This window comes from Enhydra lutris, unplaced genomic scaffold (genome assembly GCF_002288905.1).
Source record: "Enhydra lutris kenyoni isolate GAN:26980312 unplaced genomic scaffold, ASM228890v2 scaffoldscaffold75, whole genome shotgun sequence".
Taxonomy (NCBI): domain Eukaryota; kingdom Metazoa; phylum Chordata; class Mammalia; order Carnivora; family Mustelidae; genus Enhydra; species Enhydra lutris.
The window spans coordinates 5753225-5781090 of NW_019154159.1; the positions used below are offsets into that span (position 1 = coordinate 5753225).

General features: G+C 58.7%; 1 protein-coding gene across 3 annotated transcripts in view; it reads right to left on the reverse strand.

Annotated features, from left to right (window-relative positions):
• The window catches only part of LOC111160295 (coiled-coil domain containing 57), a 94539-nt gene that overhangs the window by 45268 nt on the left and 21405 nt on the right, over window positions 1-27866 (reverse strand). For 2 of the 3 annotated variants that reach the window (XM_022523251.1, XM_022523253.1), the window contains 8 exons: window positions 24762-24962; window positions 20958-21116; window positions 17915-18077; window positions 17339-17473; window positions 12233-12455; window positions 11435-11587; window positions 7099-7202; window positions 4034-4204 (listed from right to left, as the gene is read on the reverse strand). In XM_022523251.1, coding sequence (XP_022378959.1) covers window positions 4034-4204; window positions 7099-7202; window positions 11435-11587; window positions 12233-12455; window positions 17339-17473; window positions 17915-18077; window positions 20958-21116; window positions 24762-24962 — 1309 coding nt within the window. The remainder of the gene's footprint in view (window positions 1-4033; window positions 4205-7098; window positions 7203-11434; window positions 11588-12232; window positions 12456-17338; window positions 17474-17914; window positions 18078-20957; window positions 21117-24761; window positions 24963-27866) is intronic. The other variant, XM_022523252.1, reaches the window with a different exon arrangement.

The window sequence follows — 27866 nt, forward strand, 5'->3', positions numbered from 1 at the left end:
GGGGCGCAGAGGGGGCCTGCCAGGGCTGCAGCGGCTCTCGTGGGGACATCAGGGATCCCTGTCCTTCTGCAGGTTCCAGGGTGCAGGCACAACCGGTGAACACTGCCCCCCAGTGGAGCCGGAGTGTCCCTCCCGCTGTGCTCAAGGGACAGGGAGGAGCTGTGGACAGGACGAGGGGAGAACCGCAGATCTCAGTCAATCCTCCGGGCTGGGAGGTCACTGGGGACACGACAGACGCTGGTCCGGCAGTGGCCTCTGCTGCCCACTGGGAAGGGGCTCTGAGTCCCGCATGGGCCCCTTTTCTGGGCTGGGCGGTGGGGGACCGGCCTCCACCTGGGGGAACGCCAGACTCGCATGGGAGCGCCAGGATGGTGCCACCGTACACCAGTCCCTCTGCCTCACGGCCACCAGCCCCACGTGCCATGCACGCTTCCTCCTGAGCCGCGGACGGGAAGCTGGAGACATCGTGCTCGTTGACACCTCAGTGCCTCAGTCCGTACTTCCGAACACGGATCTTCTCTTGGTGACCACAGTCACGCAAACCAGAAATCCACGACAGACACAACACTATGACCCAGCTCACAGGCCACACGCATACCTCGCCCACTGTGCAATCGTGTCCTACAGGTACAGCGGAGGACCCCACAGGACATCTGCCTCCCACGTCCCTGCAGGCTCCGATGGGCACACGCTCCGCGGCGCGGGCCCGTTTTATCACATCCCTCGCGGCTGGAGTCGGCAGTGAGGCCGTGAACCCCGCTCCCCGGCGCGGCTGGCTTGGAAGCCCAGGACGTCTTTCTGGCCCAGCATCCGTGCGAGGAGCATGTACCTCAGTGGAGCGGTGTCCGCAGGCTGCACCCTGGGAAGCTGCTCTCTTCCCAACCCTGAGCCGCCCCCCTGCTCCGTGGGAGACACTGAGTCCCAGCCCTGTTCCTCCTCCGTGAGTCAGGATGGCTTCTGGGCGCATGGGCCTGCCATGTCTGCAGACACGGTTCTGGCCAGGGACCAGCCCTCCTCCTTCCTCCCTCTCCCGGTCGGCGTGGGCCCGGGAGTCCCACTGCTCGTGTGGCCGGTGCCTGGGGCCCTTCGGTGCCCGTGTCCTTCTGTCCTGTCTCCATATGTCCACGGGGGAGCCAAGCACCCTGCTTCCTCTCAGCAGAGCAAGAAATGCAGAAACTTGTGTCTCAGCACTGGTGACGTTCAAGGATCCCGGGCCGCCAAGGTGCTGGCCTTCCTGCGGTCAGCCTGGATCGGGCATAGTGACCTGCCACTGGATTTCCTGTGCCTCAGGTCCCCCCCAGGTCACAGTTGCTTCAGCTCCAGCCCATCCGTCACAGAATTAAACATCTTGATTTCAAATCCTGCCGATGCACCTGATTCCCTCTTGCCAGGCGAGCGGGATCTGTGAGCCAGGCTGGGAAGAGAACCCCTGGTGCCACCGACCGCCAGGCTGGGCACGGGTAGCACCTGGAATGAACGCTGGGAACGGGGTGAGGCAGACATGCTGCCCGCCTCCCTGTGACTCAGTGGTCCCACGGCCTCGAGCTCAGGACAGCGGGAGTCCTGGTGCAGGGCCGGGGCTCTGGCTCTCCAGGCCGCGTCCACTTAAGGGCGGTGCAGGCAATTCTGGGTCCCGCCTCCCGGTGACCCCTGAAGGCCTCCCCTCTGCGGCCGTCCTTGACCCATCCATCCGTCTGTCCGTCCCAGGGCCTGTCTGGACCCTCTTGCTGTTCCTGAGCCAGAGAGGAGTGGGCGTCCCCTCCCCTCCGGTCCTTCGGGGCCGGCCGTCGTCCTAGAGCCGGGTCCCCCTTGTGCCGCTCAGCTCCGCCTTCCACACCTGCTGCCAGAGTGCTCCCCATGCCGCCCAGATGCCACGGTACAGTCGCAGCTGCAGGTCGCCACGGGGAACTCAAGTCACGGCAGGTCACCATGAGTAACGCAGGTCACTGTAAGTCACCATGAGTAACCCAGGTCACTGCAGGTCACCACAGGTAACGCAGGTCACTGTAAGTCACCATGAGTAACCCAGGTCACTGCAGGTCACCACAGGTAATTCACCACAGGTAGCACAGGTCACTGCATGTCGCCACAGGTAACGCAGGTCACTGTAGGTGCCACAGGTCACCAAAGATAATCACAGGTGGCCCAGGTCACCACAGGTAACCGACAGAGTAAGAAGCGCACCCTTGACAGCATTTCCATCACAGGCGTCGGTAAGAAGAGAAGCGGCCCGTGCGTCAGATCCGTGGGGACGGCAGCTGTGGACTCTCTGCACAGCTCAGAACCATGGCTTGGACCAGCCGTGGAGCCTGCTGGACACCAGGTGCGGAGGGCCAGGGCCAGGACGGGAGCCCCACTGTCACGAGTGCAGAGGCGGCGGCTCAAACCCTCTGAAAACCCGCACAAGGGTCCTCTCGAAGGAGAAGCCCAATTCTGCATTCAGTTCGAGGGCCCTCCTAGCAGGAGGACTCCCTTTTAAAGGAAACAGAACAGCCTCTTCATACGTGTGGTTTTCCCATGCTGGACTTATTATTATTACTTTTTAAGATTTATTTCTTTATTTTGGGGGGAGGGGCAGAGAGAGAGACTCTCAGGCAGAGGCCCACTGAGCGCAGAGCCTGACGCGGGGCTCCATGTCACGACTGTGAAACTGTGACCTGAGCTGACACCAAGGGTCAGACGCTTCACTGACTGGGCCACACAGTGACGCGGACTTCAAGGGGCAGGGTCCTAGGGCCTGGAGGCCACGGACCAGGCCTGCCCAGGAAAGCCAGCCGCGGGGGAAGCCCGGGACGGCTCCACAGACGGCCACGCGGGGACTTCTGCAGCAGGCCCCGGAGAGGACCACAGCAGTGGTGGGAGTGATCAGCACAGGGCACCTACCTCCCTCCCGAGGGCCACCTCGTCCAAGGTGGGCAACAGCGGCCTGTTCCCGAGGTGCTCCTCAAGCTCAAACACCTGCTTCCGCAGCTCCGAGACCTGCTGGCACCCCTGGTCCACCTCACGGGGAAGCTCGTGCGGGACGGTGTCCACGTCCAGGGGTCGCTGCAGCACCTGGGAGGCCATTTTAGGGGCAATGTTAGGCCGGAGGGCGGGGGGTGGGGAGGGCAGGCGCACTCATCCGTGCTGCAGAACGGTGACAAAGGACGCGCCTGTCAGGCTCCCGCTTTTGGCTTGATGCAGCTGTTCTGCACGCAGCGCATTCACCACAGGTAGCACAGGTCACTGCATGTCGCCACAGGTAACGCAGGTCACTGTAGGTGCCACAGGTCACCAAAGATAATCACAGGTGGCCCAGGTCACCACAGGTAACCGACAGAGTAAGAAGCGCACCCTTGACAGCATTTCCATCACAGGCGTCGGTAAGAAGAGAAGCGGCCCGTGCGTCAGATCCGTGGGGACGGCAGCTGTGGACTCTCTGCACAGCTCAGAACCATGGCTTGGACCAGCCGTGGAGCCTGCTGGACACCAGGTGCGGAGGGCCAGGGCCAGGACGGGAGCCCCACTGTCACGAGTGCAGAGGCGGCGGCTCAAACCCTCTGAAAACCCGCACAAGGGTCCTCTCGAAGGAGAAGCCCAATTCTGCATTCAGTTCGAGGGCCCTCCTAGCAGGAGGACTCCCTTTTAAAGGAAACAGAACAGCCTCTTCATACGTGTGGTTTTCCCATGCTGGACTTATTATTATTACTTTTTAAGATTTATTTCTTTATTTTGGGGGGGAGGGGCAGAGAGAGAGACTCTCAGGCAGAGGCCCACTGAGCGCAGAGCCTGACGCGGGGCTCCATGTCACGACTGTGAAACTGTGACCTGAGCTGACACCAAGGGTCAGACGCTTCACTGACTGGGCCACACAGTGACGCGGACTTCAAGGGGCAGGGTCCTAGGGCCTGGAGGCCACGGACCAGGCCTGCCCAGGAAAGCCAGCCGCGGGGGAAGCCCGGGACGGCTCCACAGACGGCCACGCGGGGACTTCTGCAGCAGGCCCCGGAGAGGACCACAGCAGTGGTGGGAGTGATCAGCACAGGGCACCTACCTCCCTCCCGAGGGCCACCTCGTCCAAGGTGGGCAACAGCGGCCTGTTCCCGAGGTGCTCCTCAAGCTCAAACACCTGCTTCCGCAGCTCCGAGACCTGCTGGCACCCCTGGTCCACCTCACGGGGAAGCTCGTGCGGGACGGTGTCCACGTCCAGGGGTCGCTGCAGCACCTGGGAGGCCATTTTAGGGGCAATGTTAGGCCGGAGGGCGGGGGGTGGGGAGGGCAGGCGCACTCATCCGTGCTGCAGAACGGTGACAAAGGACGCGCCTGTCAGGCTCCCGCTTTTGGCTTGATGCAGCTGTTCTGCACGCAGCGCACCCCGCCCGCCCCTGCAGCATGCCCTGCAGGGCCTGTGGCAGGGCCTGCACTGGACCCAAGGCTGTCCGGGGAGCATCCAGGCCTGAAGCCCACTGCTCCGGAGCCCAGTTCCGGCGGAAACCAGCAAGTGTAGAAAACACTGGTGACCAGGAGGGGGCAATCCAGGGCTTGGGACGGGAGCTGGAGCGGTGGGAGGGGCGAGGCGGCGGCTTCGGAGGAGCTCACTGACAAGCCAGAGAGAGCCCGAGCTCGGAAGGCAGAGGGTGGAGGAGGACGGAGGGTCAGGAGGGCAAGTCCCAGGGGCAGGGGGCCTTGGTCGTGCAGGGTCGGCCGTGAGATCCCCAGAGCAGGCCCCAGGCCAGAGCTCCAGGGCCACCCCTCACTCTGGACATCTGCCTCCTGCTGATGGAAGGAAGGAAAGAGGAGGCAACAGAATGAAAGGTGCCCCTCTAGACTCACTTCCATTTTATTCCCAGGAAGAGGAAATATGTTCCTTTTCCAGGAAGTCCTACAGTGAATCGCTGGTGAATATTTTATTCTTTGAATTTGTCACATACACACCAAAAAGGTGACCACTTGCTCAAGAGATACTGTTAAATAACAAACAAAAACACATCTTGAGGCGAACATTTCTCCCCGTGATAGTCATAGCAGCTATGGTCATCAAGAGACAATTAAGAGCTTGTACTTAAATGTTCACTTCCCGTTTGTAAAGCGCGTGCGTGATGTCCCCGCGGCGGGCAGACTGGGAAGCAGCAAGGCTGAGTGCCCTGAGCCTTCCCCCGCGCCGCGAGCAGACAGGAGCCGCGAGCTCCCCTCCGTCCCGCCCGGCAGCACAAGGCGGCAGCCACCCCCTCCAGCGGCCAGGAGGCTCGGACACGCCGCGCCCAGCGGCCAGTTCTGTTTCATGGAAGACGCAGGGCACACAGGGCAGTGGGATTTGTGTTATTTATGGACTTAAAAGGACATGTGAGAACTTCTTGTTTCCTCGTGAAGAACATTTCTGTGCAAAAGGCAACAGGACGGGATGACACCAAAATTACAAGCAGTTAAAAAAAAAATAGGCAAAACAGGGACGCCTGGGTGGCTCAGACATTGAGCGTCCGCCTTCAGCTCAGTCATGGTCCCAGGGCCCTGGGATCGAGCCCCGTGTCGAGCTCCCTGCTCCACGGGGAGTCTGCTTCTCTCTCCCTCAGCCTGCTGCTCCCCGGGCTTGTGCTCTCTCTCTCTGTCTCTCTCTCTCTCTCAAAAAAGGAATAAAATCTTTTAAAAAATAAACAAAAAAATTTTAAAAATATAAATAAACTGGAAATCATAAAAACTAAAAACATTTGTGCTTTGAAGCACATTATCAAGAAAGTGAAAAGAGGAGCCTTAGCATGGGAGAAAAACTCTGCAAACTGTGCATCTGATAAAGGACTAATATCCAGATTACGTAAAGAACTCTTAGAACCCAACAACAGAGAGACAAACAATGCAGCTACAAATGGCAGAGGATCGGAATTGACACTTTCTCAAAGAAGACACACGAACGGCCAGTGAGCGCACGAGAGAATGTGCCACACGGTTCGCCGTTGGGGCAGACGCAAACCACAGCCATGGCAGCCGCCGCATCGCACCCACTGCACTGGCCACAGTTAAAAAAGAAACTAGGTCACGTGGGTCAGGACGTGGGCTGTGGGGATCCTCACGCACGGCTGGGGGGACGGAAAACGGGGCAGTCGCATGAGCAAACGGCTGGGTGGTTCTTCGGAGAGTGAACCGCAGACTCACCACATGACCCAGCACGCCCGCTCCCGCATGTGTGCCCAGAGCCACAGCGAGCAGGGACGGGCATTGAGGTCCGGAGCCCACGTTCGCAGCAGCATTATTCACAGTTGCCAAGAGGAGGGGACACCCGAGTGTCCATCGGAACCCACACATGTGGGGAACACAACGGGCTATTCCTCAGGTCTCCGAAGGTGCCAAGGATGACGGACGGACCTTGAGGACATGGCGCTGAGGGAAACGAGCGGGTCGGCAAACGGCAGCCGCTGTAGGACCCCGGTCCCGGGAGAGGCACCCAGCCCGCCGGCAGGACGCAGGTCCCCAGTGCAGCCCTGCCATCTCGTGCCCGGCGGAGGGGTCCCAGGGGAGGGGTGTGGGGCTGGTGCTGAAGGGGGACGGTTTCTGTTCAGGTGATGGAAAAGTTCTGGGACTAACAGACAGCGGTGACACAGTGTTGCCAACGGACTTAATGTCGCTGAACATACGCTTGAAAATTATAAGCTTCATGTTTGTATATTTTACCACAATGAAAAAACACTACAAAAGAGAAATGGTGAATTTGCAGCAATAAAGCGTGGGTTGTGACCCAGGCCGCACGTGTAATGGGGAGAGCGCGCGCCCTGAGAAGCAGCGGGCATCGGCCCAGGGCTTGACTGTGGTCCGACCCCGCACAGGCTGCTGAGGCGTGTGGACACGCTCCCACCACGCCCCGCGCCCAGACCAGCCCCGGAGTGTCATGAGCACACGGCCGGCATCATGCTCTGGGCCGCAGCCGCCCAGAGCGGCGGAGACGGCAGGCCCTGTGCTGCGGCACGGCGGCCCCTGCTCCAGACTCACTTCCCAGGCCTTCCCGGGTGCCGTCACATGACCCCACATGACCCCACAATAACCCCTTCTTGGAGGGAAACTGAGGCGCGAAGAGGTCAAGGGGTCCAGCCAGGAGAGCTGCCCGGCCCACGTGTCAAGGGGAAGCCATACCTTCTGCCTGTGTCGGGCCACCAGGCGGTTCACGACACGTGCCCTGTTTCGGAGCCTCCCGAGCGCTAGCCCAACGGGGGCACCTTTGGCCGGCACAGCTCCTCCTGCAGAAAGAGGGAGTCTGTCAGGCTCAGGTCTCCTGAAGCCCCGGAGAAGGTTCCAGTCAGCTGCCCTATCTGGGGAGTCGAGCCTGTGCTGTCCAGGGCAGAGGGCCCTGCTTCCCTGCCCTCCCCGAGGGATGTCCGCTGATCCTGCATGTCCACCGGGAGGTCTAGTTCTAGAGCTGAGTGGAAGGGCCAGGTCCCCACCAGCACTGAGGGCCATGGGGCATGAAATCTCATCCTCGTGCCAAGAAAGCAGCATCTCTGCGGGAAGACAGTGCAGCCTTGCCGTCTGGTCCCGGGGGAGGCCGGTCAGTACCAGCTGCCCCCTCACTTGGGCATTAGGGAAACATTCCTAAACCATAGGTCAAGGAAGGAATCAGTACAGGTTAGAAGTTATTTTGACCTGAATTATCATTAATAAACCGCTTATCCAAACTTCCGTAAAACAGGGCAGCCTGCTGGCTCAGGCAATGGAGCGAGTGGCTCCTGATCCTGGGCTCATGAGTCTGAGCCCCACGCTGGGGGTAGAGATTACTTAAAAATAAATACTTTTTTAAAAAAATTAAGGGGCGCTTGGGTGGCTCAGTCACTTGAGCGTCCAACTCCTGATCTACGCTCAGGTCATGATCTCAGGGTCATGAGCTCGAGTCCTGCTTTGGGCTCTGAGCTGAGCGCGGAGCCGGCTTCTCTCCCTCTGCCCCTCCCCATGTTTGTGTGCACATGTGTGCTCACTCTCAAATGACTCAAGAAATCTTTTAAGAAATTAAGTAAACGTGGGGACCCGGGTGGCTCAGTGGGTTGGGCCTCTGCCTTCGGCTTAGGTCATGATCTCAGGGTCCTGGGATCGAGCCCCGTATTGGACTCTCTGCTCGGCGGGGGCCCTGTTTCCCCCCCCCCACCGCCTGCTTGTGATCTCTCTCTTTCTGTCAAATAAATAAATAAAAAAAAAAAAAAGAAATTTAGTAAACGGGGTACCTGGGTGGCTCAGTCATTAAGCATCTGCCTTCAGCTCAGTCATGATCCCAGGGTCCTGGGATTGAGGGGCTCCCTGCTCAGTAGGGAGCCTGCTTCTCCTCCTGCTTCTCCTTCTGCTCTTGTGCTCTCTCCCTCTCTCTCTCTCAAATAAGTAAGTTAAAAATAAAATAAAATTCATAGGACGATACTATGAGTAATTTTTGAAAATTCAGATGAAATGGACAATTTCCTAGTAAAATATAATATCAAAAAGTGACACAAAAAAGAAAACGTGGATCATCCTTTACTGTGAGAAAGAGTGAATTAATACTTTAAAGCCTTCTCACGAGGAAAATCCTAAACCCAAAAGGGCTCAGAATTGAATTCTATTAGCTGGCTCACGAAAAATTAACATAAGTCTAACACAAAGTTTTTCAGAAAACAGAGAAATAGGGAACATCTCCCAACACATCTGAGGCCAGACTTGTGGTCCTAAAACTTGACAATGGGCATCATGAGAAAGAAAGGGTACAGGCCAAAGCCCCTCACAAACATAAACGTACTAATTCTTGGGAACACATCAGTAAAAGAGTGAATCACGTGTGGAGATTATCCCACAGACGTAAAGCTGGTGTTAACATTCAGAAGCCAAGCGCGCTTGCTGCTCCCAACAAGACGGCGCGTGTGTGCCCATCCCTCTCCTTCGGCGCAGCTCAAGCCTCAAGCGACTGTGAGGGGAGGCCCAGCAGACGGGGGCCAGGGGCTCCGGGGACACTCCGCGCTGGGCTCCATGTCTTTTTTCTTCCTGTATTTCCTGGCTTTGATCCTGAAGCAGCCACAACCCAGAAAGGCCAGGGAGCTTAGACCAAGAAAGGCCAGGCCTGCTCCCTGCAGTGGAAGGGCCTGGAAAGAAAGGCAGAGGCTCCCGTGCACCAGCCATGTGGACCCTCCCGGGAAGAGCATGTGGTGAGGGTTCAGGGGGGTGGGGCAGAGAAAGGAATTCCTTAACTCTGTGCACTAAGTCCCTGCGGGGGCCCCCGTGGAAACCAGGCAGTGTGGATACAGCCAATGTGTTGCGAGCTGAGCTCTGCAAGGCGGGGAAAGCGCCAGGACTAGTGGCCTCGGGCAGAGCGGGACAGCATCATCGCAAAGGCTCTGGTGACCAAGCGGCCTTTCAGATGCAGCCCGAGAGACAGGCTAGGACATGGATGTGCGTCGTGCCCCGGCAAGAGCAGAAGAGGGGTCAGGCTTTCAGAGCACCTGCTTGGTACACGCCTGTCATAGTCCAGGGCCACTCATCGCACCGACAACCAGGACAATCCCAACTGACGGGACAGATGTCAGAACCACGTGGAACAGGGAATCAGTACACAGAGTTAAGGGATTCCACCACGAGGAACAGGGAACAAGGGATTTAAAACAAGCTGATACACTCTTAAAACAATGGAAAAAAAGTTTCAGCAGAGGAATAAAAGAGAAAGAAAAACCAGATGCAATCTTAGAACTGACACCGAAATAAAAGTGCCCCCAAAGGGCTCCAGAGCAGCTCGGAGGGGACCCCGGGCCTGCGAGCTGGAAGATAGACAGAGAAATCACCCATCTGAGACACAGAGGAAACAGATGGACAAAAGTCCCAGAGCCACAGGGACCTGCGGGAGAACAAGCCGGCGCTTCTGTCATCAGATCCCGAAGGGAAAAGAGCAGGGAGTAGAGGAACATGTGCCCAAGTCACGGTTGAAAACCCCCCCAACCTGGCAAAGACAAGAACCTCCGGATTCAGCGCCAAACGGGCCAGCCTAGACACACCACCATCGGTTTCCACCCCGAGCGACAGACGCGGCATGGGGCTGGTCGGGGACGGGGCTCAGAGGGCCGGGCCCTCTCGGCGGGACGCGGCACCACGGCTGTGAGGGCTGGGAGCTCCTCCTCTCACGCCAGCAGGAAACTCCCTTCTCAGACGACGGGAAGCCAGAAGACTCAGCAGCAGCAGACCTGGATGACATGGAACCTGGAACATGGGCCTCAGGAGGGACACGTGCCAAGGGCATGAACCTCCCAGTCCGCACGAACCTCCCAGCCTCTGGCTTTCCTCCCGAGTGTTTCAGGTCACACGGGACAGCTCCAAGCAGGGCCGAGAACACTGCCTGCCGTGGCTCCCCACGTGGGAGAGGTGGGTTTTGTGCTGCGGGGCCTGACCTCCGCCTTCCGCTGGAGGCTGTGCCGCAGGGACGGGAGCTGGCCGTGGTCCTGCAGCCACGGACCCGAGCTGCGCGGGTGACCCATGAGCAAAAGTCACCAAGGGACAGAGAGCAGGAAGGAAGCCGCTGCTCACGCCCCACACTAGGGCCAGGGTGGCCGGTGGACACGTGTCGGTCAGAGACGTCGGCAATGTAGGCTTCAGAAACTGACCCACCTGTGTGCTGCCTGCGAGAGTTGCCTCGAGTGGGGGAGAGGCAGGTCAGAAGGGGAAAGGGACCTGAAGACGTGACAAGCAGACGCTCACCAGGGGGAGGCCGGGCTAGTGACCAACAGCACACGGAACGGACCCCGGGGCAGGGAGAAAGGACCATTCCAGGACCACCGAAGGGTCTGATCCCATCACAACCACGGCAATCCTACACGTCCAATGACAAGGCTTCAAAACACACTAAGGAAAATTGACAGAATCACGGTAAAAAACGAAGATCAGCCTTACAACAGGAAGAGAAAGGAACTTCCTTGCTCTGACCCTGTTCCCCTCAAATCCTTACAAAATATTTAGGAGAAATGCTGAAAATTTTTCTTTGGGATCAGGAAGAAAGCCAGCTGTTATCAACATCATACTGGGGATGCCAGCCAGGAAAAGCAATATAAGAAAAAGAAATAAAAGAGACCAGCTCTGGGGAGCCAGCCAGCTCCCGAGCGGAGACTGGACGACCTGGAGGAAGAGCCCTGCTCCCTCCCTTCTCCTCCCGTAAACCCTCGAGCTGCCTGGCCTGCGTCCATCCCCCTAGTCCCCCCAGGTGGGCCCTGCACCAGGCCAGCACCCCAGCCCGGCTGGTGTGAGAGCAGGGGTGGGGCAGGGAGGCGCCCATACAGAGTGGTGAACGGGAGCAAACACCTAGAGAATGGCCTGACCCGGGGACTCCTGGGGGTCAGGACAGGGGACCTGCAGTCTGTGGTCACTCCTGACCTGTGCATTTGCATTTTGTGACTTTCCGTAGGGTTTATATTTCAATTAAAACAAAGGCAGTGTTACTGGGGCAGAGCGTGCGACAGGACGGGACAAGGACTCTTACCGGGGACATCAGCCGAGGTGTGGACGCTGGGTTGAAAGTCAGTGTAAGAGGAGGACGTCTTTGAAGGATCGAACATGTCTTCTAGTTGTTCTTCCAAGGCTTTAAATTTATGCTTTAGATTTCGTATTTCTGTTTCAAGGACCGTAACGTGATCTGCCCCAAAAGACCCAGGAAACACACAGACACGCACATTTACACGTCCCTCCACCATCGCCAAAGCAGAGGCCCACTCAGGCTGGTGCTGTCTGTCTCCCAGTGCACCCCCACAATGGCCCCCAGCCTGGGTGCTCACTGAGGAGGGCCCCACAGCCCAGCAGACCCTCAGCGTCCCTGCCATGAGCCTTCATGCGCGGTAGCACAGCGTGTCCCGCCACTGGTGGAGCTGTGCCCTCCGCTCACAGCCACTCCTGGGCTTTCTAACACACGTGGGGCACAGCCCACCTTGGCTACAGCACAGGATGCCCTGAGGAGAGGCCTGGTGCCCTCAGCCCTGACGCCTGCCCCTCGAACACGGTGCCCAACCAGCTCCCTGTGCCAGCGGAGTCCCGGCTATAAGTGCCAAGTACACAGCCTTCACCTTCCTCTTCCCCTTTCCCAATGAAACGTCGTTATCGCACACAGAAGCACTGACGGAAGATGCTCTCGTCAGCGGAAACGCTGCTGTCGTTCTCGGACGTCCTACTCTAAAGCGGACGGTTGTTTGTAAGACTCCGAGTGCAGCCCATCTTGGACCCAGTGGAGACCCGTGTCCCCTGCCCTCCCCTCCCCTCTCCTCCTGCTGCCCTCGTGCTTGCTCACCAGGCGCCTCAGCTGCTGCCTCTGGGCTTGGACGGGGCTGCTCTGTGTCGGAGGCCCGAACCCCCGACGGGGCAGGAGGAGGAACGTGGTCACTCAGAGTCTCCATTTCTTTCCTCATCTCCGCGATGGCCCTTCGTAAGCTTCTGTTCTGCTCCTGGAGCCTCTGCACCTCATTGGACGGAAAACTTGCCCTTGTTTCCTCTTCCCGATGCCCGAGGAGCACCTGGCACAAGGGGCAGAGAACACTTACAGCAGCCGAAGGAACCGCGGCTCGTGCCGTCCAGGCCGCTGCGGGCCCCCGCCTCCTGCCGCGGCTGCACTCCCGGCCGTGGGGACCCTCCGCCTCAGCGGACGGTGCGGACCCTCCAGTCGTCGCAACAACGGGACTGCTGCTGGCCAAAGGCAGTTTTTCCCGACAAGTCTGGGGACTCCTTCTTCTCAGTCCCAAAGCTGCCCTGTACCCGCTGGGCGACCGGCGTGGAAAAACCAGCCAGAGCGTGCCTGCGAGGAGGCAGACGGCGCGGGGCCGTCGCCCGCTGCAAAGGCTGCTCGCGGGTGTGGGACGGTGCTTCGCCGTACAGGACAGTCTGGCGGCTCCTCAAAGGGGCACACGCGGAGCTGCCACCCGACCCGCGACTCCCCAAAGACACACGTCCACCCAACACCTCGTGCGTGTGTGTTCACGGCGCTTCTCCCAGGAGCTGAACGTGCCAACACGATTGTCCCCCGGGGGATGGAGTGACAAAGAACGTGACACAATGAAGCAGCACCAGCCACAAAAGGGAACGAGGCCCTGACACACGCCGGCACAGGCCGAACCGCGAGGACGCGGCTGTGCCCACGACCACGCTCCAGGGCTAAAGGAAAACAGGCCCAGAGCAGGAAGAGAAACGGACGATGACTCGAGAAGGACCGAACGGCATCTGCAGAGATGAGAAACACACTGTTTGAAATAAGAAATTCCCCGAGAGGACGACGGGAGCGCAGCCCGGACGCGGCAGGAGGACGGACCGGTGAGCACGAGCACACGGCCGCCCACGGCTTGCCCGGTCCTGCGGCACGCGGCCGCCCGAGCGAAGGAGAGCTACTGCCAAGTGCACGGCCGGGCGGCCTTAGGACAGCAGGTGTGAACGCTCAGCAGCCGCGGGGAAGAGAAGGGCCACAACCATTTACATCGTGAACCGAAGAATCACAGTGACGGAGACACGCATGTCACAGAGGTAGAAAAAGGACTCAAGGTTATACGGCACAACCTGACCTCTGTGAAAATGACACGCGCACGGTGACACGTACAAGACCCGCAGGAGAGGCAACGGAGCATCGCAGCGCAGTGCCTGGAAGGTCCCAGCAGGGGGACTCCATGTCCTCGGCCACCGTGCCGCCCGGCCCCGGCCGATGCCCTGCCAAGAGGACGCATCACACAGACGAAGGAACAGATGCTCGAGTTAGTGAGGTCCGACCCAGCCACCGCACTGTCTCCATGTGGCCCCCACGTGCTCAACCTGCCCCCGCGCCAGGCTCTGGCCACTCATTCATTTCCCACAAAAGCATCAGGGAAGCTGCAAGGGCCAGTCTGCTCCAGGCCAAACGGGAGCCGCGCGAGGTTGGAGCTGGGCCCGTCTGCTTCCGGAGGCCAGCCCGGCGCACCGACATCACTGCACACTTGCTGTGGCCGCACATCACCGCTTCCAGAAGGAAGCTCTTTTCCTACTGAACACAGACCCCAGCTTCCCCTCCCAGTCACAGCCCCGTTGGCTCCGCTCCACACCAGCTCTGCCTTCTGGCCCCGACTCCCCTGCCCCACTCCTCGCCGTGGACCCAGCAGACAGGAAGGGTGGCCCGTTTCCCTGCAAACCCCCAACCTCCCTGTCCCGTGCCCGTCGGAACATCTCCCACAAAACCTCACAGCTGCTCCTGCAGACCCCACAGGAGAATGGGGGACCTGCCGCCAGCCTGGCCCTGCCCAGAGGCTCTATCTGCCGCCTCCAGGGCCGGGACCACCCTCGCAGGGTCTTGGCTTCCTCGTCTGTAGGACGGAATGGTAGCCCAGGCTGCTCCGGGAGCCCCAATCTCGTCTGTGACTTGGCATGGCACAGGCTGTGTGTTCCCCTGTACCCTGTACTGGGATGGCCCGCACGGTGGAGCCCAGGACCGTCCCCGCTGGGGGACTGATGTGGTTCCTGCTCAGGCTCCGTGCCCGTTCACTTGGTACCAGTGGAAGACGCCGCCACACCCCAAGATGCAGCCCCTCGGCTCAGCAGGGATGGCGCCGGCTCGCCTCCCTCTCCACCGCCTGCCGACACACCCCCCTGCTGCTCCCACCCCGTGTTTGCCGTGGCCTCCCCTGCTCTAGTCAGGCGGTCACACTGTGAACCTGCTAACGTCACGACGCCCCAAAGCAGGCAGTCCCACAGCAGACCGGCCGCGTCTGCCAGACATGCTCACAGCATCCTCCCACCCCCAGGCCTGGCTCTAAGCACACACCTCCGACCACGGGGCACGCCGGCTTGTGCCTGCAGACGGCCTTGTGGTGTGGCCCGCTATGCCCACTCGCTTGGCTCCAGGCCCCCTGCACGGACTCAGAGACGTGCGCGTTCAGGGACCGGAGTGGAGTGTTTTCTCAGCGTGGCTGGAGGGACACGAGCAACTTCGTGTGGCTTTCAGGTCAGCTCGCAGACGCTCCGCTTCCCACCTGCTTCAGACACTAACCACAGGGGAAGCGCCGGCCCCGGAGGGCACAGCCAGAGGCTGCGGGGGCCGCCATCCCCTCTGCAACAAGCGTGAACCCCCGCCAGCGAGGACGGGCCCCCAGCAGCCTGGCTGACGGGGATGCCGGGGCGAGCCGGCCCGCAGCTGCGGCGCTCGTGCCTGTGCGCAGCCCCCACCAGGCTGATGTCAGACGGTAGGGAAGAGGCTGCGTTGCTGGAAAGACCCGCTACCTGAACAGCTGGGTGAGTGACTTTTCCTAGAGGGACAGAGGTCAGAGTCCTGACACACGGGCCCTGGAAGCAGGAGGTCAGTGTCCAACAGACCCCCTGGCTCTGCCCTGGAAGCCGCCTCCCCTGCTGGCTTCCCACAGGGGCCTTGTGGGGAGACACGCGGTGGGCTGGGGCTTCCCGTGTGGCTGGCTGTGGGTGATGTGCCTCAGGCTGGAAGCAGACGCTCCCTCGGGGACTCTGGCTGGAACCCTTCCCGCCTCCTCCAGCCTCTAGCGAGGACCCGCCCTCCTCGGCATCCCTCGGTCTGGGGCCACGTCACTCCCGTGTCTGCCTCCGTCCGCACCTGGCCTTCTCCCTGCGTCCCTGCCTTCTACATGCTGTGCTTTTCATAAAGACGCCGGTCACACTGGATCAGGACCCACCCTGCTCCGAGTGACCTCCTCTGAGCTGGTCACATCCACCAAGACCCTATTTCCAAGTAAGGTCACACCCTGAAGAGCTGGCCGTTCGGACCGGAACCTGTCCCTTCGGGGCCAGCATTCAGCCCACGGGCCTCTCACGGTCGCTGTCAGGCTCTGGGCGGCTATCCGTCAGCGAGGACATCTTTGTGCAGAGGACACGGCCACGGCTCTATGTCGGTGTCTCAGACACCATGTGTGGAGACACGTGCCTCTGGGATAAATTCTAGGCCCTTAGTTCAGTCCTTCCTGAGAGCCACAGGCTTTAGTTCCAAGAGGGCCGCTGGCTGCCCCCGGGGCTCTCCTTCCGGTCGTGGGATGGCAAACCACATCCTCCAAGGCCAGCACCAACGCTGACGACACTACCGGGACAGGAAGCATTCCTCACAGCTTTCCAAGCGAGGAAGCGACCCGGCTCTGCGGCCAGTAATATAGCCGTATCACAGAGGGACACTGGTGCGTGTCCCTGCCACCCGCCGGGCCCTCCCTGTGAGCCTTCCTGCTGCCTTGCACAGCCAAAGTTGAAGGAGCCCCCACGCTCATGGACCATGTCCTCCTTGAGGCTGTCCAGACAGGCGCCAGGTCAGTGTCCTCGGTGCTGACGATTCTCATGAACGACCAAGAGAAGGTCATCAATTGTCAGCTCTGGATCTGAGCTGGGACGTAAAACTCCTGACGGAAGCAGCGGAGGTCCTGGGTTGCACACACAGGCTGGGACAAGTTAGGAACGTGTACATGTGTTTTAGTGAGCTCTACACCCAACGTGTAGACGGGGCTCAAACTCACGACCCCAAGATCAAAAGTTACATGCTTTACAGACTGAGTGTGCCGGGCGCCCCAAATTACAAATATCTTAACACTGCTTAGGAGCTGACCTATGGACACGTGGCCACGGCGTCGTCTTGGAGGAAACCTTGCCCACCTGGGTCCCTATGACGAGCCAGGAGTCTGAGCAGCTGCTGCCTTTGGGGTGGGGACGGGGACCAACGGGAAGGAGCATGGGGACCTTTCCGGCGTGACGGAAATGCTCTGTTTCTTGTTGAAGGGCTGGGTCCCACGGGCACATTCACGGCAAACACACTGACCTGTGTGCACTGAAGATCTGTGTGCTTCACCGTGTGTCACACAGGAGCCATTCACAGGCCTGGGGAGTCTTCTGCCTGCCCCTCCTGCTCTCGCTCCCCCGGCCTCACGCTGCCCCTGCCCCTCTGGCCGCGGACCTCGGAGCCCAGCCCGCTCCTTCCAAAGTGTTCCAAAGGGTCCCCGCGTCTTGGGCCACAGCACTGGCCTCAGCATCGGAGGACCCAAGGGCCAGGACACCAAGTCCTTGGGCAGGCCTGGTGCAGGGAGGTACCCAGGCCATCCCTGCAGATGGGATCACGGCACACAGCGACCCCCCACGACAGCTCCACAGAGAAGGCCATGGCAGCAACGTTAACACTACCCGTCTGTATGGCAGAATGTTGGAATGTGGGGTTTTTTGAGATTTCGAGAACTAAAGATGTGCAGCAGTGTCTGGGCGCAGGGTCCCCTCAGCTCCTTCAGGCGCCAGGTTGGCCTCATGGCACCGACAGACACTGGCTGAGAAGACCGACCTCCCGCTGGGGTCTGTGTGGCCCTATTCTCCCACGGCCACCACTGAGGGAAGGCTCAAGGAGCAGGCTGCTGTGTTCCTGGGAGGGCTCCGGGAGGACGGCGGTGGCACTGACCTGCACCTCCTTCTCGGGAAGGAGGCCGCGTGTCCTCAAAGCCTGCACGGCCTGGTCTCTCTCCAGCGTCAAGGCCTTGAGCACCCCCTCCTGGTCACGCAGTGTCCGCTCCGTCTCCTGGAGCTTGGCAGCCGCCTGGGGAGACATGTGGGACTCAGGGCCTGCTGGGAGGGTGACAAGACAGCAGCCGACTCTCACGTCCTCCCCCGGGGAGCAGACAGCAGGCGCACGGGCGAGCAGCCCCCGGGCCCAGGACCACGCGGCGCACGGCCGGCTGAGGGCCGCCCCAGACTCAGGTGTGGCCCTCCCAGCACACAGGAGCCAGGGACCCTCCCCGCACCAGTGACGGGCACAGCTCGCACAGTAAGAGCCAAGAGGCCCTCAAAGGCTGTGGCAGGACAGGGACGCCTTCGGCTGCTCTAATCATCGTTACACGGCACGCTGCTTGGTGACGCTCGGCATCTCCCAATCCCAACGACAATGTGGAGACAGCCCAGAGCCCTCGTCCAGGAGCCACAGGGCGCTCCCAGGCCCTCCCAGCGCACGACGACACCCGACAAGCCCAGGAACGCAGACCTGATCCCGCGCCTCGCTCAGGGCCCGAATCAGGTCCTCGGCCTTGCAGTAGTGGTCCCTCTCCACGGCGTCACAGCGCTGCCGCCAGTCCAGCTCCAGCTGCGCCTTCTCGCGCTCCAGGCCCCGCTCCCTCTCCTCGGCTGTGGACAGCTGCTGCTTGTACCTCAGGGACAGGACAAGCACGGAGGTTAGTGTCTTGCACATGAAGCAAAGGTGGCAGGCGGGGGTAGGGCGCCACACACTGCGGTCGGGCCCCCTCCAGGCTGGCCCATTCCCAGCCACTTGCGGACACACAGCCTGCCAGGGGTGGGGGCGCACAGCCGGGAGGGGTCCCTGCAGCGTGGACACGGAGGGCAGGCTTGGGTTCAGACAGGAGCAGCCAGCGAGGACCCCAGCTCTGAGGAGGCACCACGAAGACCAAACGCAAGAAACACAAGAACCCGTCTGGAAGAAGAGGAGAAAGAAAGCCGACACACTTGGGGGCAAGAAGGAGGAGTGGTTCCAGCAGAGAAATGTGAGAAGGTTTCCGAGTGACCACCGGAGAGCTTGGAGCCGCCGGGACAGAGAGAGCCTCCAGGGCTCAGAGGGCCGACGCCCATCTCAGAGCAGGTCCAGGGAGATCAGATCCGAGCAAGCAAAGGAGAAAACCCAGCGCAACCCGGGGAGACACATGCCCTCGGACGAGACGGGCTCGCCAAGCACTCATCCGGGGAGCCTTATGGAGGCGCACGCATAGACGCCGCGCACAGCGCTGGCCCAGGATAAAAAGCCTCAGGGGAGACAGAGTGTGTGCCAGACGGGTCCCAGGCCTCTCGTCGGCCGCGTGGGGGCAACGCATGGTGGTGGCTCTGGACGGCCTCCCCCCAAGGGTGGCCGGGGTATGCACGATGGGATGGGCGTGCCCCTGACCAGATGAGGCCACGCAAGGCCCCGCCTTGCCCACAGGAGGGAGTTCCCCACCACCCGAGAAGCCACAGTGTCAGGCCCTGCAGACACCTCTGGGGCTCATGGCCACTGGGAAGGCCCCCCACCAGCCTGAAGGGGCCTGGAAGGAAGGGGCGGCCTGGCTGATGTTGTGGCCCCAGCCTCATGAGACCCTGTGCTGGGGACACAGCTGAGCCGAGCCAGACTCCTGACCACAGACACAGAGACAGTAAGTGGGTGTTGTTCATGCCACTAAGTTAGCAGTGATTTGTTCCAGAGCAACAATAAAGTAACACACGACGGGTTCCAAATCCGGCGGAAGGGGCTCCTGGGTCACTCAGTCAGGTGTCTGCCCTCGGCTCAGGTCATGATCCCAGGGTCCTGGGATCGAGCCCCAAGTCAGGCTCCCTGCTCAGCGGGGACCCTGCTTCTCCCTCTGCCACGACTCCCCCTGCTTGTGCCCTTGCTGTCTCTCTCTGTCAAACACATAAATAAAATATTTTTAAAAACCCAGGGGAAAGCAATTTGGAATTTGGGATTCTAAACCCAGCAAAATCAGCACTGACACAAGAAGGCAGAGATGGGACATCCTCAGACACAAAAGCTCAGAGCAGCGGGACAGGGCTTCGCAAACGTGGTGAAAGCCCACTTGTTTATTTCTTTAGAAGATTTATTTATTTTTGAGAGAGAGAAACACAAGCCGGTGAAGGGGCAGAGGGAGAGAGAGAATCTCAGCAGACTCCCCGCTGAGCACAGGGCCTGATGTGGGGCTGGATCCCATGACCCTGAGATCACCACCTGAGCGGAAACCAAGAGTCGGACGCTCAACCGACTGAGCCCCAGGGGCCACCGGGTTGTTTGTTTTTAAATGTGCACTGACGGCCGTAGCTCTGTAGAATGGCAGGAAACGCCACAGTGCTGTCCCGTCACCACGAAGTCCCGGAATGCCTGTGCTCCCTGCACGCGGGTCCCGTGGGGCAGGAGGAGACACAGAACGTGTTCTCTGTCCACAGCAGAAGTGAATTAAAACCAGTAACAGAAAGATATCTGGAAATCTCACAATGACGGGAAACCCAGCAACACATTTCTCAACAGCCGCTGACCGAGGAAGAATCACAAGGAAAATTACGAAGTATTTTTAACTGAATCATACCAAAATTGGTGGACGGCAGCGAAGTAGTGTTCAGAAGGACACGCCCAGCACGAAATGCTTACGTTTCTCAGACAGGCAGAGCCAAGGCCCCGCCGTCGTCAGCCGTGAAAAGAACGTCCAACGAGCGCCAAGCGAAGCAGAAGGGGTAAAGCTGAGAGGGTAAGAGCCCAGAGAACGGCGCGGAAGCTCTCTGAAAAGATCCGTAGAATCGACAGATCTCCAGCGAGACTGACCCAGAACAGCAGAGACGGCAGCGACCGGCTGTGCGCACAGCGGGGAGACAAACCCCAGGAGCGATCCCGGGCCCAGGAAGCCAGCAACGACACGGGCAAACCCCCCAAAAGACTCAAAGTCGCAAACTGACACAGAAACACAGAAAACCTGCTGCAAGCCCGCGGAGAAGCCGGAGGCGAGGTGCCCCCAGATGGCACGTGGAGGGGGGGAGGCTGTGGGGCTGGGGTGCGAGGAGGGGGTGCCAGCCGGCCAGGGCCAGGTCTCAGGTCTCTGCTGCGGGGGCAGCAGAGCAGGCACATGCCGGTCAAGACTCACCGACCGTACGGTGGAAACAAGTGCGTCTCATTACATCTCAGTGACTCAAGAAAGCAAGTGTGCTCTTGGCTCAAGCATTCACTCCACCTGGTGACAGCAGCAGCCGCCCCGGAGACCAGAAGCAGCGACTGTCCCCACAGGACCGAGCAGCAGGAACACTGCCGTGTGCCTGCGACAGACCCAAGCCCACTCCCACGGCAGGGCCTTCTCTGGCCACCCTCCGTCACCCCATCCCCTCGCCCCCCTCTCACGACCCGACGTTCCTCTTCTTCCTGTTTCCTGTCTTTCTCCCTCAGTGGGCTATGAGGCCAGGGCCTGGATTCGGTTCCCTTTTGTACCCCTAGTGCCAGAATGGCACCGGGCCCAAAGGAGGCACGCAGTGGGAAGACCCCTTGGGGAAGCTGTGGGGACAGTCACCTTCCAATGTCCTGCTGACATCTGGCCAGATGTGCCTTGAGTTCCACTGCCTCTGCCTGCAGTGACTGAATCTGGAGGTCCTTGGAGATCATCTCCTTGGACAGCTCAGCGATCTGGGCATCCCAGCCGGATCTTAGAGCCAACATGTCTTCCCGAAGTCTGCACAAAGAAGGGAGGCCGCATGAATGCAGGTGTGGCGCTCGCTCGAGCTTTCTTTTCCACGGTGCCCCCAACGCGCATACCCCCGCACGTGCACGCCGCCCTCGAGGAAGCCTGCACACCAGCATCTCCCCGTCAGGGTGGGGCCTTCTTCACCCAGACGAGGAAACGGTCCTACCCGAGCAGAAGCACCCCCCCCCCCATCCCGCCGACCCAGCTGCCCGCTGAACTCCTACGACACGCTAAGTCCACATCAGCCGTGCAGGGCACACGTGAGCCACGGGGTGGTGTCGCTGGGCTCACCTGTGCCACGCCTCGCACAGCCCTCTAGGTCGGGACACACGTTTGCAAGTTCAACAGTGACATGAGCTTGTACAGAAACCCCTCCTCCACCTGGCAGAATTCCCAAAACTTGGATAATATCCCCAGAATAAAAACCCTAGAGAAGACACCTAGAGCTGCTGCCCAGGGAAGTGCTGACGGCACTGGAGGCCCCTGGGGTTCACTCCGTCTGCAGCCCAGTCATCAAGGAAGAGGCACTGGGCCACCCCCTCCGGAGGAAAGCAAGCCTGGGGGGCAAGCGTCCAGTCTCGGAGGCCTGCTTGCCTGAGGCGTCACAGGCGTCTCAGAGGACGAGGAAGATCCGTCAACACAGAGTTCCAGCTTGACTCTTAGCCACCGGAAAAAGACCATTTTTCTTCATATGCTTTCAACAAATTATTTCTAGTACGATGCATACAAACTCACCCTGACCTTGTACCTGCTCTAATGTCAGGAAGGGCTACACAAGCGGGGCGCCTGGGTGGCTCAGTGGGTTGAGACTCTGCCTTCGGCTCAGGTCATAGTCTCAGGGTCCTGGGATCGAGCCCCGCATCGGGCTCTCTGCTCAGCGGGGAGCTGCTTCCTCCTCTCCCTCTGCCTGCCTCTCTGCCTGCTTGTGATCTCTGTCTCAAACAAAAAAATAAAACCTTAAAAACAATAAAATAAAATAAAATAAAATAAAGGAAGGGCTGCATGAAGTTGGAAGCTTCAGTACACACCCAGGTAAGACGGCACACAGGCACAGGAGCTGGTCTGAAGTGAGATGTAGCTTCAAAATTTAGCGCCCCAAAATGCAAAATATCTCCATATTCATTTTTTTCAGGCAAAAATTACTAGTTCTTATTCTGATTACTTGTTATTGATGCAACATGTGATTGGGTTAAACAGTCCCCTCTCTTTTTGTGTCGTAACTGTGGACACTGCAAAGTGGCCCCACCCGTGGGGCCAGTCATGACTATGTTGCAGGTGATACGGTGACGGAGAACACAGGCGGGCTCTCACAAAGCTTCTCGGGGCCACGGCCGCTCTACTGTGGCACTCACGACCCACTGCCCTCAGGAAAATTATCACAAATACGCCCAAAGAAATAGATCAAAATATGGGGTGTTTTTGTCACTGGTTTTCAAACAACATATGTCTCAGTAGGAGAAGACACAGACTGTCCCGGGCACGGTGGCCCCAGGCAGCACCCAGGTCCCAGGCCACTCGGAGCACCAGTGAGGAACACAAGGACAGACACGTCAAAAGGTAAGAGCAGGTGGAAGGAGGCCGGCCCCGGGCCTCAGGTGAGGAAGTGCTGTAGATGCTGCTGGCAGCCGCGAGAAGGACCCACACAGAGCCTCGCAGCCCGTGCGCCCATCAGACTGTCACTTCTGCGTCTCCAACTGCTGCTCCTTGTGTTGAACAGGTCGAACACCACCGTGCGTCCAATCTAAGGAAAGCTTCCTGAAGGAGCGCCAGCTTCCTGGTGCTGCACGGTTGTAAGAACCATCTTACCCTGACAGAGACGTAACAGGGCAGAGCACCCTCCCTAGAACGCAGCCCGGCTCATTCCCCAAACGGATAGGAAAAGCCAGTTGCTAGGCATGGTGAACACTGGCCAATGGCCGATTTAGCTGGCTTGATCAGACAGTTTCTGTAAACACGGCTTCTCCAAGTATCGCCTCCTCACTGGTGGCCGGGAGACGAGTCCGATCCCCAGTTCTGTTCCCAGAGGTTCTACGCGCCGCCTGCGTGTACACCGTGTGCAGGGCAGAAAGCACATCCGCTTACAGCCATGCCAGGCTGAGACGCTGGGAAGAAAATTCCGGTTAAGAAGATACCAGTGGAGGGGCACCTGGGTGGCTCAGTGGGTTAAAGGCTCTGCCTTCGGCTCAGGTCATGATCCCGGGGTCCTGGGATTGAGCCCCGCATCGGGCTCTCTGCTCAGCAGGGAGCCTGCTTCCTCCTCTCTCTCTGCCTGCCTCTCTGCCTGCTTGTGATCTCTGTCTGTCAAATAAATAAGTAAAATCTTTAAGAAGAAGAAGAAGAAACCAGTGGACTACTACGCAGCCATCAACCCCCCCGAAATCCTGCCTTTTGCAAAGACACAGATGGAACTAGAGGCTGTTAAGCTGAGCGAAGTCAGTCAGTCAGAGAAAGACAGTTATCATATGATCTTACTGATACGAGGAATTTGAGAAACAAGACAGAGCAGCAAAGTGGAAAGGAAGGAAAAACAAAATAAGACGAAATCAGGGGGAGACAAACTGTAAGAGACCCTTAGCCACAGGAAACAGACCGAGGGTGGCTGGGGGTTTGGGGGCACTGGGTGACGGGCACTAAGGAGGACACAGGATGTGATGAGCACCAGGTGTTATGAACAACCGACGCGTCACTGACCTCTGTCCCTGAAACTAATAGTTCACTCTGTTAATTAATTGAATTTAAATAGAAAAATAAAGTTAAAAAAAAAAGAAACCAGTTGATGGAGAAATTGGAATCCTTGTGCTAAACAGTGCATTCGCTGTGAAAACCAGTCTGGCAGCTCCTCAAAAAGTTAACCATAGGGGTACCCGGGGGGGTTCTGTCAGTTGAACCTCTGCCTTCGGCTCAGATCCTGGTCTCAGGGTCCTGGGATCGAGCCCCACATCGGGGTCCCTGCTCAGCGGACAGCCTGCTTCTCCCTCTGCCTCTGCTCCTCCTGCTTTACTCTCACGGTCTTGGACAAATAAATAAAATCTTAAAAAAAAGTCAAACGCAGATTTACCATACGATCCAGCAATCCACCTTCCAGGTGTTCCCCCCCCGCACCCCCACGCTCGTGGCAACACTGTTCACAACAGCCACGAGGTGGAAGCAACCCAAGTGTCCACGGACAGATGAATGGGTACGGACAGTGTGGTCCAGCCAGGCAGCCAGGGAAAGGAAGGATGCCCTGTCACCTGCCCCAGCACCGGTGGACCCAGGAGGTGCGACAGCCAGTGGAATATGCCAGTCGCCACAGGACAGACACTGCAGGATCCAACCCAGACGAGGGACCGAGAATCATCAACGTCCTGGAGACACAGCGTGGACGGTGGGTCCCAGGAGGTGGGGGAGGGGAACGGGAAGGGACATTTGGTGGCCGTACAATGCAGCCAACCGTGCACTTTAAATGGCCAAGATGGTAAATGTCACACGATGCACATTGTACCACAATCGCATACGTCCGCACACATGTACACATGGCGCGGCCTGAAGACGAGACGAGGAGAAGGCGGCCGAAGGAGAAGGACCAGAGACCGAACCCTCCCGGGCCGCGGCGGGCGCCATCAGCCACCGGGCCCTCCCGCGCGCGCTCACCTGTCCAGGGCGGCGTCCTTCTCCCTCAGCGCGTCCCCCTGCCTCCACTCGGCCCGGCGCAGCTGCAGCTCGAGGGCCTCACAGCGGGCCTGCACCTCCCGGGCCCGGGCCTCCAGGGCCTGCAGCTGCTCCGCGTGGGCGCCCTTCACAGCCACCAGCGCCGCGTCCCTCTCCCTGGCCAGACGGTCCAGCTCGTCGTGCCTGGAACACAGGCAGGTGTCACAGCGGCGCATGGCCCCGCTCAGTCCCCAGACCACACATGCCTCTCCTGTGCTCAGGGGCTGCTGTCCTGGGACCTGAGCCGTGGCGCGTCCCGCCCGGCCACCGCGGCAGTGGCCACTGGAGTGCGCGCTGGCACTGCTCAGGCAAACGCTGGCTGAAGGGCTCTTAGAGGCCGGGTCCCTGGGCAACTCTGGAGCTGACGCCCCCAGAAGACAGACGGCAGCGACAGGGGCTCTGGTCAAGCAGTGCCACCAATGCCCCCACCAGCTTTCCTACTGACCCTGAAAGCAGAGCGCAGCTCAGCAGCCGTCTGTCACCCAGAACCCTAAGGCTGTCCCTGTGACTGGGGACCGCAGGACACTGGCTGCTTTTCTTTTTTTTTTTCAAGATTTTATTCATTTATTACAGACAGAGATAATGCAAGCACAGGGGAGCTGGAGAGGGAGAAGCAGGTTCTCCACTGAGCAGGGAGCCTGGCGTGAGGCTCGATCCCAGGACCCCGGTCTCATGACCTGAGCCGAAGGCAGACGCTTAACGACTGAGCCCCCCAGGCGCCCCTTCCATTAGCATTTTTCAGTGAGATGGTGAAGCCTTATTCAACGAGGTCACGTTAACATACTTCTCACTCTAGTTACAATCAGGCTTCACCTTACCCATGTTGCGATCTGCTCCGTGTTTTCTACCCTCCGTCAGCAAACACATGAACGCGCGCTGGCGTCCAGCAGCACAGGCCTTTCCCTCGTGGAACCGGGAGACGTCCCATCGCGACGGCTGGGGAAGGAGCAGACTCACTTTCGAGCTGCACTGCGCGGCCGCTATTCAGTGGCCGACACAGACGCCGGGCTGGGAAGCTGCCCTCCGTCACTGGGGTCCACTGGTGCCACGCGCGTCACTGCACCGTCGCACAGCGCGGTCCGACGCGAAGCATCTGGATGCGCTCTAACGTGTCACGTGTATTAGCACCAAACTGTCCTAACCTAGAGCACTTGGGTACGTTTTACAAGGTGTGCTCTGTGATTCCCAGTGTTTTGACAATTCCTCTCCAAACATGTGCAGACCCGGGGGGCCCGAGATGGAGTGAGAGGCTCTCACAGAGCGCCCTGAGTGGCTAACCGTCTCCCAGCGAGGACGGGCTCTCCCGCACAACCTCCTCAACACTGTCCCTAAACGGAAACTGAATCCAAGATCCCGAGGTTTTAGGGAGAAATGGTAAAGCTTGTGACAAAATTAAAAGCATCTTACTGTATACACATCATGCTAGCAAATGTGTTCTCTGAGTCACAACCTTCCAGTTTCCCCGCTTCTCAGGACGAGGGGTTCCCAAGCTAAGTAGAAGGGCACCAGGTGTACGTAGTTACAGAGTAAGTCTCAGAAAAGCCTCTGATGCAAACTTCAGGAAACAGCGAACATGACTGATCTGCCGACGGAGCCAGGCACCAGCAGCTCTCTGCTCTCACCAGCGGCCAGCAGACATGTGACCTAGTCACGCTGGGGGGCAAGGCCAGCAGGTGGCTCCTGGCACAGAACTGGAAGGTGTTCAAAGCCCAGGGGATGCTGCCAGAGAGTCCCCCAGCTGTGACGAGGTGGGCAGCCACACTCAGGGGCTTGCAAACTGATGTGGGGACCCTCTCCCTTCCGTCGGGGGAGCATTCCTAAGGAGACTTACACTTAATCACTGAATTTTATAGTGTGGTATATTGTTTTGTAAAGTATGTGCAAATAATTATCAGAATACCTTCACTTAGAAACCTTTTAGAGGGGGCGCCTAGGTGGCTCAGTGGGTTAAAGCCTCTGCCTTTGGCTCGGGTCATGATCCCAGGGTTCTGGGATCAAGCCCCGCATCGGGCTCCCTGCTCCGTGGGGAACCTGCCTCCCCCTCTCTCTGCCTGCCTCTGCCTACTTGTGATCTCTGTTAAATGAATAAATAAAATCTTTGAAAAAAAAAAAAAAAGAAACCTTTTAGAAGACTTAAAGCTTTGTGACCCTAGCAAGTTTCATTGTTTTTAGTTTATATAAACATAGGTATTGTTATGTATACATACACACATGTATAGAGAAGACTGATTTCAAATTTCTTTTTTTTTTTTTTAAGATTTTTTATTTATTTGACAGAGACATAGCGAGAGAAGGAACACAAACAGGGGGAGTGGGAGAGGGAGAAGCAGGCTTCTAGTGGAGCAGGGAGCCCGACATGGGCCTCGACCCCAGGACTCTGGGATCATGACCTGAGCCGAAGGCAGACACCCCACCACTGAGCCACCCAGGCGCCCTGATTTCATATTTCCTAAGCATAAAAAATACATTATGGGGCGCCTGGGTGGCTTAGTCAGTTGAACGCCTGCCTTCAGCTCAGATCATGGTCCTGGGGTCCTGGGATCGAACCCCACATTGACCTCTGTGCTCGGTGGGGAGCTGCTGCCTGCTTGGCCGCTCCCCTGCTTGTGCTCTTTCTTGGCTCTCTCAAATGAATGTATAAAATCTTTAAAAAGAAAAAAAGAAAAGAAAAATACCTACTCATTTCACTACGCCATGACAATCAGATTCCTGATTTTGGCTCAGTTCATGACCCCAGGTCCAGCCATCAGGGAGCCTGCTTGAAATTTTCTCCCTCTGCCCCTCCCCCTCATATGTGCATGCTTACTCGCTCTCTAAAATAAATCAATCTTTTAAAAAAGAGTGACCAGTTTTACTTCTTTTCTTTTCTTTCTTTTTTTTTGTTTTTTTGTTTTTAAGAGATTTTAAAGTAATCTCCGCACCGAATGTGGGGCTTAAACTCACAACCCCGAGAACCAGAGTCATGTGCTCCAACGGAGCCAGCCAGACAGCCCTGAGCAGTTTTGCTTCCAAATGTCAGTATTTACAATGTGCTAAAACAGTGCTCAT